Source organism: Rattus norvegicus, chromosome 4, assembly GCF_021556685.1.
Source record: "Rattus norvegicus strain SHRSP/BbbUtx chromosome 4, alternate assembly SHRSP_T2T, whole genome shotgun sequence".
NCBI lineage: Eukaryota > Metazoa > Chordata > Mammalia > Rodentia > Muridae > Rattus > Rattus norvegicus.
In genome coordinates, this window is record NC_141537.1 from 158,379,887 (window position 1) to 158,397,597 (window position 17,711).

General features: G+C 40.2%; 1 protein-coding gene across 4 annotated transcripts in view; it reads left to right on the top strand.

Moving 5' to 3' along the window:
• Clec4a2 (C-type lectin domain family 4, member A2) overlaps positions 1–14,889 on the top strand; it is a 63,343-nt gene extending 48,454 nt beyond the window's left edge. For 2 of the 4 annotated variants that reach the window (XM_087656991.1, XM_087656992.1), the window contains 3 exons: positions 3,126–3,280; positions 12,527–12,593; positions 14,393–14,889. In XM_087656991.1, the coding sequence (XP_087513117.1) occupies positions 3,126–3,280; positions 12,527–12,593; positions 14,393–14,442 (272 nt within the window). In that variant the 3' untranslated portion in view covers positions 14,443–14,889. Of the gene's footprint in view, positions 1–3,125; positions 3,281–12,480; positions 12,594–14,392 lie in introns of all 4 variants that reach the window. The other 2 variants (NM_001005880.1, XM_087656990.1) reach the window with 2 other exon arrangements.
• The last annotated feature ends 2,822 nt before the right edge of the window (positions 14,890–17,711 follow it).

Here is a 17,711-nt window from a genome sequence, read left to right on the forward strand (position 1 = left end):
CCCCCACGGGAGCCCAGAGGCCTTATACAGTTTCCTCTTGGGCCAGGGATGTGTGCAGGGGTGAGCAGTGTTTGTGGTCTCTTCCGCTCTGCAGCCTCAGGAGTGCCCACCTGACCAGGCGGTTGGATCTTTCTCTCACGGGGTCTCGAGATATGATTTTAAATCCAAGTCTTGTTTTCCTGATGTGTTGGGTCATCCAGTATTTGTGGTGGGAGAACTGTGCTCTGATGAGGACACACAGTCTTGGTTTCTGTTGGTTAGGTTCTTGTCCTTGCCTCTTGCCCTGTGGTCATCTCTGTTAGTTGGTCTTGCTGTCTCTTACTGGAGCTTGTCCATCCTATGGGTCCATGAGCCTGTGAGCCTGTGAGCCTGTGAGCCTGTGATTTGAGGAGTGAGAGGGCTCCTAGGAAACTCACATTCTCAAGGCATGTTTTGGGTCTTACAGCTCTGGGATGACCACAGCTCTGGGAGCAGATGGCGACTGGAAGGGTCCTGTTGTAGCCCACCCCGAGGCTCTGGAGCCCTCTATACTTCTGGCCAATCTCTCTTTGGATTGTCAATGAAGAGAATGTGGGATCCCACCTGTGAGCTGGGGGCTTAGGTGTAAGAGTACTCTTGGCAGACCAGATCTCGGCTGGCAGGATTTGGGTCTGAGAGCTGTGGGGAAGCCCCAGCTCTGGGTGCAGATGGATACCCGAAGGACCTTTTCCTAGGCCTCGCTGCCCCATGAACTTCCAGCTTTTCTCTCCTTGAACAGTCAGTTGATGGAAAGTAGGGTCCCACATGTGGGTTGTGGGCTTAGGAGGGAGAGCACTCCTGGCAGACCAGGTTTTGTGTCCAAGGCTCCTTACTGCTTTTAATATCTTTCTTTTACTTTTCTTTCTTTCTTTCTTTTTTTTTTTTTTTTGGTTCTTTTTTTTTTTTTTTTGGAGCTGGGGACCGAACCCAGGGCCTTGTGCTTCCTAGGCAAGTGCTCTACCACTGAGCTAAATCCCCAACCCCTTAATATCTTTCTTTAGTGCATGTCTTAGTCAGGGTTCTCTAGAGTCACAGAACTTATGGGTAGTCTCTATACAGTAAAAGAATTTGTTGATGACTTACAGTCTAAAGTCCAACTGAGTAGTAACTGTGAATGAAAGTCCAAGGGTTTAGCAGTGGCTCAGTGCCACAAGGCAGGCAGGCAAAAAAGAGAGCCTTTTTTTCCTTCCAATGTCCTTATGTAAGTCTCCAGCAGAAGGTATGTCCCAGATTAAAGGTATGTACCACCATGCCTGGGTCTAGGACTTTCTTTGTCCCGGATGACCTTGAAGTCAGAGATCTCCTTGCCTTAAGCTCCTGGTATTCATAGTCTCAAGATCTCCGTACCAAGAGCCAGGTCAGAAACTTGTATCTCCCAGCCTCAAGATTAGCATTAAAAGTGAGCCTTCCAATTCTGGATTATAATTCATTCCAGATATAGTCAAGTTGACAACCAGGAATAGCCACTACAGTGCATTTGGTGTTTTGACTATTATGTGATGGAGGAATTTCTTTTCTGCTCCAATCTATTTGGAGTTCTGTAGAATTTTTGTCTGTTTATGGGCATTTATTTCTTTAGGTTAGAGAAGTTTTCTACTATAATTTTGTTGAAGATATTTACTGATCCTTTAAGCTGGGAATCTTTGCTCTCTTCTATACCTATTATCCTTAGGTTTGAGCTCATTGTGTTCTGGATTTCCTGGATGTTTTGTGTTAGGAGCTTTTCGTGTTTTGCATGTTTTTGACTGTTGTGCCAATTTTTTTTTTATTGAGTATTTCTTATTTACATTTCGAGTGTTATTCCCTTTCCCGGTTTCTGGGCCAACATCCCCCTAACCCCTCCCCCTCCCCTTCTTTATGGGTGTTCCCCTCCCCATCTTCCCCACATTACTGCCCTCCCCCCAACAATCACGTTCACTGGAGGTTCAGTCTTAGCAGGACCAAGGGCTTCCCCTTCCACTGATGATCTTACTAGGCTTTTCATCGATACCTATGAGGTCAGAGTCCAGGGTCAGTCCATGTATAGTCTTTAGGTAGTGGCTTAGTCCCTGGAAGCTCTGGTTGCTTGGCATTGTTGTACTTTTGGGGTCTCAAGCCCCTTCAAGCTCTTCCAGTTCTTTCTCTGATTCCTTCAACAGGGGTCCTGTTCTCACTTCAGTGGTTTGCTGCTGGCATTCTGTGCCAATGTTTTTTTTTTATGGTATCTTCTGCCCCTGAGGTTCTTTCTCCCATCTTTTGTATTCTGTTGGTGATGCTTTCTTCTGTGACTCCTGATCTCTTTCATAAGCTTTTCATCTCCAGGGTTGTCTTTCTTTTTGATTTCTTTATTGTTTCTATTTCCATTTTTAGATCCTGGATGGTTTTGTTAATTTCTTCACCTGTTTGGTTGTGTTGTCCTGTATTTCTTTAAGGGATTTGTTTTGCCCTTCTTAATGTCCTCTAATGTCATCATGAGATATGATTTTAAATTAGAATCTCGCTTTTCCAGTGTGTTGGGGTATCCAGGACCTGCTGGGGTGGGAGAACAGGGTTCTGATGATGCCAAGTAGCTTTGATTTCTATTCATTATGTTCTTGTACTTCTTTCTCACTATCTGGTTATCTCTGGAGTCAGCTTGTCTTGCTATTTGTGATAATGGCTTGACCCCCCTGTAAGCCTGTGTGTCAACTTCTGGGAGACCAACTCTCTCCTGTCAGGATTTCAGTACTGACAGCTCTGGCACAGGGTCAGCTCCGTAAACAAACCCCTTTGCAATTTTTTTTATGAATTATTGTCTTCATCACTAATTATATGTCATAGATATATGTTTCTGTTTTTTTGGCATGAGGAATTTTATTCTTTGGAGACCCCAATTGTTGTGTGTTATGTCCTTAGAGTTTGGATGTCTTTTATACACTGTTCTTCTGGTTTTCCTGATAGTATTCCAGAAGTACCAATGTGCCCTGACTTTAATGCCAAAGGACTTGGGTTTCTTGGTTCCTGAGGGGTGATATGTTCCTGCTCCATCAGGGAGAACCTTGGAGTCTCAGCTTTCATGTGATGTCTGTATACAAACAGCTTTAAAATGACTTTATTACATTGCACATCCATTTCTTCTTCCCCCAAAGATAAAGCCTGTAGCTGTTGCCTAAAGGATTGGAAGTCATTTGGCTCCTACTGCTACTTTACTTCAACTGACTCGAAGGCAACTTGGGATGAGAGTAAGGAGAAGTGCTCCCGCATGGGTGCTCATCTGTTGGTGATCCACAGTCAGGATGAGCAGGTATATTCTGGGAGACACCGGGACCTGGGCCCGGCATGCTGTCTGCCTGTTTCTACAAAGATGGAGTTTTGTTGATGTGGTGTTTGTGCTGTGGCAGAAGACTTTACAGCAGATAGGCAGGAACGGTTGCTTCAGCCTTTGCCTTCTACACCTTTGTCCCTCTTTTTTTTTTCTTTTCTTTTTTTCAGAGCTGGGGACTGAACTCGGGGCCTTGCGCTTGCTAGGCAAGTGCTCTACTACTGAGCTAAATCCCCAACCCCACCTTTGTCCCTCTTAAGTGGAACTAAACAACTTCCAAAAAACCATGGACTCTGAAGTGCAACATACAAGGCTGGAGGAAAATGCAAAATCCTTCTACCAGTTTGTGGTTTCAGCATTCTAATGCTTCCTGTAGAATCAATTGCCTAACAGAGAAGGGAGCAGGGAAACAGGATCCCACCTTGAGGGTCACAACTAGCCTTGAGAAACAAAGTAGCTGAAGTTTGAATGGAGAATGATTAGATGTGCAGAATTCTCTCATCAACAACTGTCAAAAGTGGCAGATTCCAGTCCATTCCTAGAGATGAAAGACAGTCACCAGGAGTGCACACACTCCTGAGAGCAGAGGTAAGACCCACTTTTCTGCTCCAAGTGACCTGCCTGGTGGATTCAGGACACACAGAGGCAGAAGTCCTCTGGCTCAGGGCACTTCCTATTTCTGCCTGTGCCCAGAACTGAACTGATACTGTCCCACAGTTCCCTGCACCCAAATCCCATGGGGAAGAGAGCTGAACACTCACAAGTGCAGACATCCTGAGACTGCAGGATGGACTGCCACTTCTGCATACCTCTGCCCACATCCCTGGTCCAAGGGGAAACTGCACAGTACCTCTGGATACAGGAATATAGAACAGTCAGCTGACAGTACCTGTTTCTGGTTTGTGTGCGGGACTGAATTGAACTGGCCAAACAGCTCTCTGCACCCAAATCCCATGGGGGAGAGAGCTGGACCCTCAGAAGTGCAGACACTCCTGAGTATTCAGAGGACACTACCCTTTGCCCACATTCCTGACCCAAGAGGGAATCACCTAGTGCCAGCTGTGCTCCCTGGGTGTAAGGACTTAAGAGCAATCAGGGGCAGGACCCTTCTGATTCCTGCCTGTGCCTAGAGCTGAAGACAGTGTCTTGGAGTGCCTACACAGCTGAGATCAGAGCACCTGTTCTTAGAAAAGGCTGAAAGAAAACAAGAAAACAGTTCTACAGGAGTGCTGACACAGCAACCTACAGGAGGGTCAAGCCAATCTTAGAAACAGCAAGGCAAGCAAACACCAGAGACAACCCAATGTCGAGAGACAAGCGCTGGAACCTAAGCAACAGAAATCAAGACTACTTGGCATCATCAGAGCCCAGTTCTCCCACCAAAGAAAATACTGAATATCCAAACACACTGGAAAAGCAAGATTTATATTTACAATCACATTTCATGTTAATGATGGAGGGCTTTAAGAAGAACATAAATAACTCCCTTAAAGAAGTGCCAGACAACACAAGTAAATAAATAGAAGCCCTTAAAGAGGAAACACAAAAATCCATTAAAGAATTACAGGAAAACACAACCAAACAGGTTTAGGAATTGAACAAAACCACCCAGGATTTAAAAATGGAAATAGAAACAATAAAGAAAACATGAAGGGAGACAATGCTGGAGATAGAAAACTTAAGGAAGATACCAGGAGTCATAGATGCCAGCATCACCAACAGAATACAAGAGATAGAAGAGAGAATCTCAGGGGCATAAGATACTACAAAAAAACATTGACACAACCATCAAAGGGAATATAAAATGCAAAAAGCTCCTAGCCTGAAACATCAAGGAAATCCAGGATCCAATGAGAAGATCCAACCTAAGGATAACAAGTATAGAAGAGAGTGAAGACTCGCTACTTTAAGGGCCAGTAAATGTATTCAACAAAATTAAAGAAGAAAACTTCCCTAACTTAAAGAAGGTGATGCCCATAAACATACAAGAAGCTTACACACCTTCAAATAGATTGGATCATAAGAGAAACTCCTCCTTTCACATAATTGATAAAATACAAAATGCACAAAACAAAGAAAGAATATTAAAAGCAGTAAGGGAAAAAAGTCAAGTGACATATAAAGGCAGACATATAAGAATTACAGCAGACTTCTCACCAGAGACTATTAAAGCCAGAAAATCCTGGACAGATGTCATACAGAACCTAAGACAACACAATGCCGGCACATGCTACTATATTCAGCAAAATTCTCAATTAACATAGATGGAGAAAACAAGATATTCCATGACAAAACCAAATTCACATAATATCTACAAATCCAGTCTTAAAAGGAATAATAGATGCAAAACTCCAAGGAGAGAAACTATGCTGTACAGATAGCAAGAATATAATCTCCTTGCAATGAAACCAAAGAAGGACACAGAGACATAATTCCTCCTCTAACAATGACAGTAACAGAAAGTGACAATCACTCTTCCTTAATATCTCTCAACATCAACCGACTCAATTCCCCAGTAAAAAGACATAGACTAACAGACTGGATACATAGAGAGGATCCAGCATTTTGCTGCATAGAGGAAAGACACCTCAGTGACAAAAACAGACATTACCTCAGAGTAAATGGCTGGAAAACAACTTTTCAAGCAAATGGCCCAAAGAAACAAGCTGGAGTTGCCATTCTAATATCGAATAAAATTGGCTTTCAACCAAAGTCATCAAAAAGATAAGGAAGGATACTTCATATTCATCAAAGGAAAAATCCACCAAGATGAACTCTTAATCCTAAATATCTATGCTCCAAATGCAAGGGCACCTACATTCATAAAAGAAATCTTTCTAAAGCTCAAAGTACACTTTGCACCTCACACAATAATACTAGGAGATTTCAACACCCCACTCTCATCAATGGACAGATCATGGAAACAGAAATTAAACAGAGACATAGAGGAACTAACAGAAGTTATGAAACAAATGGATTTAACAGATATTTATAGAACATTCCATCCTAAAATGTAACAATATAACTTCTTCTCCGTACCTCATGGTACCTTCTCTCAATCTGACCATATAATTTCTCACAAAACAGGCCTCAACAGATACAGGAAGATAGAAATAATTCCATGCATCCTATCAGATCACCATGGACTAAGGCTGGTCTTCAATAACAACAAAAATGACAGAAAGCCCACACATACATGGAAGTTGCACAATGCTTTACTCAATGACAACTTGTTCAAGGAAGAAATAAAGAAAGAAATTAAAGACTTCTTAGAATTAAATGAAAATGAAGATGCAACATACCTAAACTTATGGGACACAATAAAAGCAGGGCTAAGAGGGAAACTCATAGCTCTGAATGCCTGCAAAAAGAAACAGGAGAGAGCAGACACTAGAAGCTTGACAGCACTCCTAAAAGCTCTAGAAAAAAAGGAATAAATAAACCCGAGCGAGTAGAAGGCAGGAAATAATTAAACTCAGGTCTAAAATCAACCAAGTAGAAATGAAAAGTCTATACAAAGAATCAACAGAACCTAGCGTTGGGTCTTTGAAAAAAATCAACAGGATAGATAAACCCTTAGCCAGACTAACCAGAGGTCATAGAGAGTGTATCCAAATTTATAAAATCAGAAATTACATGGGAGACAAAACAACAGAATCTGAGGAAATTCAAAAAATCATCAGATCCTACTACAAAAACCTATATTCAACAAAACTGGACAATCTGTAGGAAATAGACAATTTTCTAGAGAGACACCAGATACCAAAGTTAAAGCAGCAACAAATAAATCATCGAAACAACCCCATAACCCTTAAAGAAATAGAAGCAGGTATGAAAGTCTTCAAGCCAAATAGAGCGGAGGACCAGATGGATTTAGTGCGGAATTATAGACCTTCATAGAAGACCTCATACTAATACTGTCCAAACTATTACACAAAGTAGAAACAGATGGAGCACTACCAATTCCATCTATGAAGCCATTATTACTCTTATACTGAAACCACACAAAGATACAAAAAAATGTGAACTTAAGAGCAATTTCCTTTATGTATATTGACCCAAAAATACTCAATAAAACTCTTACAAACTGAGCACATCAAAATGATCATCTATCATGATCAAGTATGCTTTATCCTAGGGATGCAGGGATGCAGGGATGCAGGGATGCAGGGATGCAGGGATGATTTAATATATGGAAATTGATCAACATAATCCACTATATAAGCAAACTCTAATATAAGAACCATGTGATCATGTCATTAGATGCTGAAAAAGCATTTGATAAAATTCAACACCCCTTCATGATAAAAGTCCTGGAAAGATCAGGAATTCAAGATCATGTCTAAACATAGTAAAAACAATATTCAACAAATAAGTAGCTAACATCAAACTGAATGGAGAGGAACTTGAAGCAATCCCAGTAAAATCAGGGAATAGACAAGGATGCCCACTCTTTCCCTATTTATTCAATATAGTACTCGAAGTCCTAGCCAGAGCAATCAGACAACAAAAGGAGGTCAAAGGGATACAATTTGGAAGAGAAGAGGTCAAAATACCATTATTTGCACATTATATGATTGTACACTTAAGTGAACCCAAAAGTTGCACCAGAGAACAACTTAACCTGATAAACAACTTCAGCAAAATGTTGGGGTATAAAAGTAATTCAAACAAATCAGTAGCCTTCCTTTACTCAAAGGATAAACAGGCCGAGAAAGAAATTGGGGAGTTGCCACCCTTCACTATAGTCCTAAATGATATAAACTATCTTAGTATGACTTTAAATAAGCAAGTGAAAAATCTGTATGAGAACTTCAAGTCTCTTAAGAAAGAAATTGAAGAAGATCTCAGAAGATGGAAAGATCTCCCATGCTCATGGATAGGCAGGATTAATATAGTAAAAATGGCCATTTTGCTCAAAGCAATCTACAGATTCAATGCAACCCCCAACAAAATTTCTACTCAATTCTTTCTAGATAGAAAAAGTAATTTATAAATTAATTTGGAATAAGAAAAAACCAAGGATAGCGAAATCTATACTGAACAATAAAAGAATTTCTGGGAGAATCACCATCTCTGACATCAAGCAGCATTACGAGAGATAGTAGCAAAAACTATATAGTATTTGTACAGAGACAGGCAGATAGACCAGTGGAACAGAATTGAAGACCAAGAAATGAACCCACACCCTGAGTACTTGATCTTTGACAAAGGAGCTAAAACCACCAATGGAAGAAAGATAGCATTTTCAACAAATGCTGCTGGTTCAACTGGAGGTCAGCATGTAGAAGAATGCAAATCTATTCATTCTTATCACCCTGTACAAAGCTTAAATCCAAGTGGATCAAGGACTTTCATATCAAACCAGATACACTCAAACTAATAGGGGAAAAATTGGGGAGGAGTCTTGAACACATTGGCACTTGGGAAAATTTCCTGAACAAAATGCCAATGCTCTAAGATCAAGAATCGACAAATAGGACCTCATAAAACTGCAAAGCTTCTGTAAGGTAAAGGACACTGTTGTTAGGACAAAATGGCAACCAACAGATTGGGAAAAGATCTTTACCAATCCTACAACTGATAGAGGGCCAATATCCAAAATATACATAGAACTCCATAAGTTAGCCTCCAGAGAACCAAGTCGCCCTATTAAAAATGGGGTACAGAACCCACTCACCCATTGCCACCTATGGCAGACAGGAGAACTAGCCCTGGGGTAATGAGAGTCAGAAAGCAGGCCCTGCACCTCCCCTGGGCATCACAGTAAAGCTGTCGGAGAGCTGGCCCCACCCCTTGCCAGCTGCAGCTCTGGGCGAGCTTGTCTGGCCAGTGCTCAAGAGCTCACCCTGGTGGTGGGAGTGTGGGTGAGCTGGCAGGCTGACCGGCTCCTCACTCCCCAGGTGCAGAGGCAGTGTCTTGAGTTGACCTGCCCCCAACATCTACTACATCTGTGATCTGCTGGAGCTCCTGAAAGGGCCAGCCCTACAGATCCGAAGCGGAAGGATCTGCACGATACAAGGCAACAACATGATACCCAAAAGGAGTCCTGGTGAGGATCCGGTATCGATGGTGTAGCCACAAACCAGCTCTAATTACAATGAACATTTGCATGTAAAGATGTGTGGACCAAAAGATGTAGTGACACACTACAGCTTCCATGATGAGATGGGTTTTTTGTTTGGGGTTTGGGTGTTTTTTATTTTAATTTTTTAAAATTGTTTTGGCAGGAGCCGAGGGTAAGAAGGAGCAGGGAGATGAGTGGGATTGGGATGTGTGATGTGAAATTCACAAAAAATCAATTAAAAATTTTGTTTTGTTTTATTTTTTTTAAAAAAAAAATGGGGTACAGAGCTAAATAAAACATTCTCAGGTGAGGAATATGGAATGGCCAAAAAGCACCTAAAGAAATGTTCAACATCCTTAGTTATCAGGGAAGTGCAAGTCAAAAAAACCCTGAAATTCTACCTAACGCCTGTCAGAATGGCTAAGATAAAAAGAAAAAACTCAGGTGACAGCAGATGCTAGCAAGGATGTGGAGAAAGGAACACTCCTCCATTGGTGGTAGGATTTGCAACCACTCTGGAAATCAGTCTGAATTTCCTCAGAAAATTGGACATTCCACTACCTAAGGTCCCAGCTTTACCTTTCCTGGGCATATACCCAAAAGATCCTCCAACATACAACAAAGACACATGTTCTACTATTTTCATAGCAACCTTATTTATATTAGCCAGAAGTTGGAAAGAACCCAGATGCCCTTCAACTGGGGAATGGATTAAAAAATGTGTTACATCTACACAATGGAATACTACTCAGCAATAAAAAAACAATGACTTCATGAAATTCACAGACAAATGGAATGAACAAGGAAATATCATCCTTAGTGAGGTAACCAAACCACAAAAAACCACATGGTATCCCAGTGAACTAGATTGTTGGGGGGAGGGCGGCAATGGGGGGAGGATGGGGAGGGGAACATCCATAAAGAAGGGGAGGGGGAGGGATTAGGGGGATGTTTGCCCGGAAACTGGGAAAGGGAATAACACTCGAAATGTATATAAGAAATACTCAAGTTAATAAAAAAAAAACACATGGTATGCACTCATTGATAAGTGGATATTAGCTCAAAAGCTCAAATTACCCAAGATGCAATCTGCAGACCACAGGAAGCTCAAGAAGAATGATGACCAAAATTTGGATGCTCCCACTCATTCTTAAAAGGGGGAACAAAAATATTCATAGGATAGGATATGGAGGTAAAGTTTAGAACCAAGACTGAAAGAATGGCCATTCACAGTCTGCCTCATATGTGGCCTGTATATATACAGCTACCAAATTGGATAAGATTGATGAAGCTAATAAGTGCATGTTGTAAGGGACTAGATATAGATCTCTCCTGAGAGACACATCCAGAGCATGTCAAATACAGAGGTGAATACTAGCAGCAAAACACTGAACTGAGAAAAGGACCCTCTTTGGGGGAATTAGAGGAATTGAAAGTGGGGCAGTGGCTTGCAACCCCATAACAACATTGCCAACCAACCAGACCTTCCACTGACTAAACCACTACACAAAGACTATACATGGACTGACCCATGGGCTCCAACTTCATATGTAGCAAAGAATAGCCTTGTTGGAAGAGGAAGTCCTTGGTCCTGCCAAGGTTGGACCCCCAGTGAGGGGAATGTTGTGCGGGGGGCAGTAAGTGGTCGGGATGGGGTCAGGATACCTATATGGGCAGGAGAACAGGGAAGGGATTGGACCTTATGGACAGGAAACTGGGAAAGATAATAAAATGTAAAATGTAAATAAATAAATAAATAAATCTAATAAACAATGTGGTGGTGGTGGCTTCATGAAATTCTTAGACAAATTGATGGACTAGAAAATATCATCCTGAATGAGATAACCCAATCACAAAAGAACACACTGATAAGCAGATATTAATCCAAAAGCTTGGAATACCCAATGTACAATTCACAGACCACAAATAGGCTCAAGAAGACAGAAGACCAAAGTATGGATGCTCCAGGCCTTCTTAGAAGGGGTCACAAAAATACTCAAAGGAGGAAATATAAAGACAAAGTATGGAGTAGAGACTGATGTAAAGGCCTTCCAGAGACTGCCATACTTTGGGGATCCATCCCAAATAGAGACACCAAATCTAGACAATATTGTGGATGCCAAGAAGTGCATGCTGACAGGAGCCTGATATAGCTGTCTCCAGAGAGGCTCTGCCAGACAGATACAAATATGGATGTTCAAAGCCAACTATTGAAGTGAGAACAAGGTCCCTAATAAAGGAGTTAGAGAAAGGACTGAAGGAGATAAAGTGGTTTGCAACCTCATAAAAAGAACAACAATATCAACCAACCAGACCTTCCAGGGCTCTCAGGTACTAAACCAGCATCCCAAGACTACACAGGGATGGACCTATTGCTTCAGCCACATATGTAGCAGAGAATGCACTTGTTGGGCATCAGTGGGAGGAGAGGCCCTTGGTCCTGTGAAGGCTCGATGCCCCAATGTAGGGGAATGTAAGGACGGGATGTTGGAGGGAGTGTGTGTGTGGGTGAGGGAGCACTGTCATAGAAGCAGGGGGAAGGGATTATGTGATATTGAATTTCTGGAGGTGAAACTGGGAAAGGGGATAACATTTATAATGTAAATAAAAAATATCCAATAAAAAATGAAAAAAAATGATATCGGTGAAGAAAGGAGGGGAGTGAGTCTCAGATGAGTAATCATGATGATCATAGACAGAAATTGTTTCCAGTGTTGTTAAACATTAATGATGACTTCAACTGTGTCCTGATCATCCAGAGTAGACATTTACTCCTGAGATGTGGGGGAGATATGTACTCCTGGGGGGGTGGTATCTCCTATTCCTTGATCTTTTGTTTCCCCATCTCTATGTGACCAGAAGTAATTAGTCAAAATACCACACTATACCTCTAAAATGTAAAACTATTATATATTAATCTAAAATTAAAAAATATTTAAGGGCCTAGAGAGAATTGAAGTAGGATTTGATTATTGTGTATTTCCATGTGTGTATCATACTGAACCCTATAGTTTTGTATCATTAAAGTAATTTTTAAAATATCTTAGAAAACATTCTATAACAGAAAAAGTAGTACTTAGTCCAGTCTGAAAGCTATATCTTTCTTTCCTCTTAGGATTTTATCAACACGATCCTGAACATTGGTACTGATTATTTTATAGGACTTTCAGACCACAGCGAAAATCAATGGCAATGGATTGATCAGACACCATACAACGAGAGTGTCACGTGAGTCTAGACTTACATAGAGGAGTCCTGGGTCCTGTAGCTTGAGGAAATCTTCAAGAGTTCCAGCTGTCAGTTATGAAGCAGAAATATCCCCCTCCTGTTGTAACTGCTGGGATGGAGTAACTTTTACTCTCCCATGTACTCATCACAGTAGTCCTTTGAGATAATACAGATAGAGGTGAGGGAATTGAGTTTGAAGGTTTTAGAATTATCCAACAAAGTCTCTAGATTCATTTTAGTTTGCATTCAGTCTCTCATCTACATCTTTAAAATTAGGATTAAATTTATTCTTATTCATATGTATATACATCTACTCTTTGTGTGTCTGCTCAGTTTGTATATTTGGGTATCTTTTGAGGCTGTAATAATGTACTAGATTCTCTAGAGCTGAGATTACAGGTTCTAAGATGTGTAAACAAAGATTACAGGTGGGTTCTGGGAAGAGACTTCTCAGATTTTCTGAAAAAAAAAAGCAGTCATAATATCTGAGCTACATCTACAGTTGTCATTTATATCTTTATAAGAAAAATTGATGCCAATATTATAACTGATTATTTGTTATAATCCTCAATCTGATATTGTGTTTCATATTTATGTAATGATTAAATACTCTTAATATCTTAGTATGTTGCCATATTCTGTTCTGATATATGATATGAGAAATATGTAATGTGTTATGTTTTAAAACAAAATCCCAAATGTTTCCTTTTACCAATGAAGATTCAGGAGCCAGATGCTGGGATTAAAGTCTGCTAGCTCACAGAGGCAGAGGAGGCAATTACCTTACTGCTCGGCTGATGCCACAGAAGGAAAACATCTTTTCTTCTCCACCCTGTCTTAAATACCCTACAAACTCAACATCCCTCCTTTCTATTTTCTGAACATCTGTCAACCCACCCTCCAGACTTCCTCTCACTCTCTATGGTATTTTCTTATGTTCACTTCCTCTCAACTGGTTGCTTCCTTTGCCTCTTGACCTATGGTTGACCTTATTTACTATTGGTAACAGAAAGATCTTGGATTAAAGATGTGTGCTTGTGCTTTGTCACACTGCAACAACTGTTTTTATATAAACTGAAAGCTCTGCATTAAACCTGAGCCATACCACAGATAGAGACAGGTTTTTCCAGTTTATAAAACTGGGGTTCAGAATGTGATCAAACAACCTGCAACAACAGTGAGGCTTTTGTTTTCAATTTTCAGAGAAGAAACCTAGGACTCCAGAGTTTTAAATTATTTTTTCTTGATGACAGAAAGAAGTAGATTATCTAGAGATTTGAACTAGTTCCCCAGTCTTTAGAATAGTTCCATTGTATAACGGGGAAACTTTATCAAAACATGAGAGTAAGGAGAGTCCTTTTCAACATCTAAATAAGTACATTGGGTTGTCTGTCCCTTTGTACTAAGATTTGAACTAGTTCTCCAGTCTCTAAAATAATTCCATAATAAAATGAAAAGAAAGGTTATTAAAACATGAAATTAAGAGGAGACCTTTTCATCATATGAATAATCGCCATGACTTGATTGTCCTCTGGTACCAAGACCTAGGGATGAAGAAACAGTATCCTCTGGGGAGTGTGCTGGAAGAACAGTTAAGTAACAAGCTAAGAGAACACTGAGTGCTGTGAGCCCTGCTTTCCAGGGAAATGTGAGATATGGGTGATGGAGAACACCTGACTTGTACATTCTTGAATCTGATATTCATAAATTCCAACCTCATCCTCAGACTTGCTTCCTTTTGCTTTCTCTTTTTAAGCATTATTGTAGGCAACGCCCTGATGCTCTTTCCTCTCTTTCAGATTCTGGCATAAAGGTGAGCCCAACAACAAGGAAGAAAAATGTGTTGTAATAAACCATCGTGATAAATGGGGCTGGAATGATATCCCTTGCCATGATAGACATAAGTCAGTTTGTCAGGTGAAGAAAATACACTCCTGAATCACACATTCTCCATGGGTATGCGACTTCACTGTTATCTACCATTACATGGATGCCTGGGAAATTCTACAAGTGGAAGAGATGTCCAGAGAATTTAAGGAGGAAGCAAAAGTTTATGCATATAAAAACAATTGTCCACATATCTCCTTAAAATGAACTTTTATTGAGGATTTTCTATGTACCATCAACTATACAGGCACCTGTTTGTGCACACATGGTGCTTTTCTGCCAACTTTCCAAGGTTTCATTTATTCATGGCATTGTGTGATATGTTCCCTTTATCTATCTGTTTTCTGTCTTTTAATATATCTATGGCCTTATTGACATTAAATGGAGAAGTAAAATTATATATGTTTAAGTTATATTGTCTGTTTATATATATATATACATATAATTACTGTGAAATAATTACTCAAAACAGGTTATAAACACCTACCAGTAAACACCATCATTGGCATTGTATGTGTGTGTGTGTGTGTGTGTGTGTGTGTGTTTGTGTGTGTGTGTGTGTGTGTGTGTTCATGTGTCACACTTATAGTCTTTAGAGCAGATTCAGATACATAGGATGGTGCTAACTATTGCCATTCTATTTTACTGTAGATTTCAGTACTTCTATTTTATCTGGCAGTTTGTGCCTTTCATCAATGTGTCAGAAATCTCATTACCCAACCCTTTACAACCATGTATTCTTCCTCTAATTACTGAGATTATTTGATGAATTAAGCAATTATTGAAATATTTTACAGATTATCTATACCACTTAATCTCTCTAATGAGTCATGAAAAGCACCAGCCCCAGCCACCAACATGCAGTGATTCTTGTTTGTGTGTTGTTTAAATGATGGTTAAGAATAATCCTGGGATCTTGTGGGAAAGAGAGGCGAACACCCAGAAGTGAAGACATCCTGAGACTGCAGGACAGAATGCCACTTTTGCACACCTCTGCCCATATCCCTGGTCCAAGGGGAAACTGCACAGTGCCTCTGGACACAGGAATATAGGAATAGTCAGTCGCCAGTACCTGCGGTTATGATCTGAGCCCAGGACTGAACTGGCCAAACAGCTCTCTGCACCCAAATCCCAAGGGGGGGGAGAGTTAGACCCTCAGAACACTCCTAAGAAGTCAGAGGAGACTACCCTCTGCCCACATTCTGGACCCAAGAGGGATTCACCTAGAGCCAACTGTGTCCCCTGGGTGCAAGGACCTAGGAGTAATTAGGGGCAGTGCCCTTTTGATTCCTGCCCATGCCTAGAGACTGTCACTAGGAGCGCTGACACACCTGAAACAGAGCATCTGTTCTCAGAAAATGCTGAAAGAAAACAAGAAAACAGTTCCACAGAAGTGCTGACATAGAGGCCTACAGGAGGGTCACTCTCAGAAACATCAAGACAAGCAAACACCAGAGACAATCCAATGGCAAGAGGCAAGAACAGGAACCTAAGCAACAGAAACCAAGACTACTTTGCATCATCAGAGCACAGTTCTCCCACCAAAGAAAATACTGGATATCCAAACACAGTGGAAAAACAAGACTTAGATTTAAAAATCACATTTTATGATAATGATGGAGGACTTTAAGAAGGACATAAAGAACTCCCTTAAGGAAATGCAGGAAAACACAAGTAACAAGTAGAAAGCCCTTAGAGAGGGAAAACAAAAATCTCTAAAAAAAATTAAAGGAAAACACAACCAAACAGGTGAAGGAATTGAACAAAACCATTCAGGATTTAAAAATGGAAATAGAAACAACAAAGAAAGCACAAAGGGGGACAAGTCTGGACATAGAAAACCTAAGGAAGAGACAAGGAGTCGTAGATACAAGCATCACCAACAGAATATAAGAGATAGAAGAGAAAATCTCAGGGGCAGAATATACCATAGAAAACATTGACACAACTGTCAAAGATAATGTAAAACACAAAAGTCTTTTAGATAAAAACATCCAGCAAATTCAGGACACAATGAGAAGATTAAACCTAAGGATATTAGGTATAGAAGAAAGTTAAGACTCCTAACTTTAAGGGCCAGTAAATACATTCAACAAAATTATAGAAGAAAACTTTCCTAACCTAAAGAAAAAGATGCCCATAAACAGACAAGAAACCTACAGAACTCCAAATAGGTTGGACCAGAAGAGAAATTCCTTCTGTTACATAATAGATAAAATACCAAATGCACAAAACAAAGAAAGAATATTAAAAGCAGTAAGGGAAAAAGGTCAAGTAACATACAAAGGCAGACCTATAAGAATTACACTAGACTTCTCACCAGAGTGTATGAAAGCCAGAAAATCCTGGATTAATGTCTTACAGACCTTAAGAGAACAGAAATGCTAGCCCAATCTACTGTATCCAGCAATGCTCTTAATTACCATAGATGGAGAAACCAAGAATCTATGACAAAACCAAATTTACACAATATCTTTATACAAATCCAGCCCTACAAAGGATAATAGATGGAAAACTTCAACACGAGGAGGGAAACTACACTGTACAGAAAGCAAGAATATAATCTTCTTTCAATGAAACCAAAAGAGAGGCACATGAACATAATTCCACTTCTGACGATGAAAACAACAAGAAGTGACAATCACTATTCCTTAATATCTCTCAACATCAACGGACTCAACTCCCCAGTAAAAAAACATACACTAACAGACTTGATACATAAATAGGACCCAGCATTTTGCTGCATACAGGAAATACACCTCAGAGACGAAAGCAGACACTACCTCAGAGTAAATGGCTGGAAAGCACATTTCCAAACAAATGGCTGGAAGAAACAAGCTGGAGTTGCCATTCTAATATCAAATAAAATTGGCTTTCAACCAAAAGTCATCAAAAAAGTTAAGGCAGGACTCTTTATATTCATCAAAGGAAAAATCCACCAAGATGAACTCTCAATCCTAATTATCTATGCTCCAAATGCTAGGGCACCTACATCCATAAAAGGAATCTTACTAAAGTTCAAAGCACACATTGCATCTCACACAATAATGGTAGGTTTCAACATCACACTCTCATGAATGGACAGATCATGGAAACAGAAATTAAATATTGACATAGAGGAACTAACAGAAATTATGAACCAAATGGATTTAACAGGTATTTATAGAACATTCCATCCTAAACAAAAGGATATACCTTCTTCTCAGCACCTCATGGTACCTTCTCCCAAAC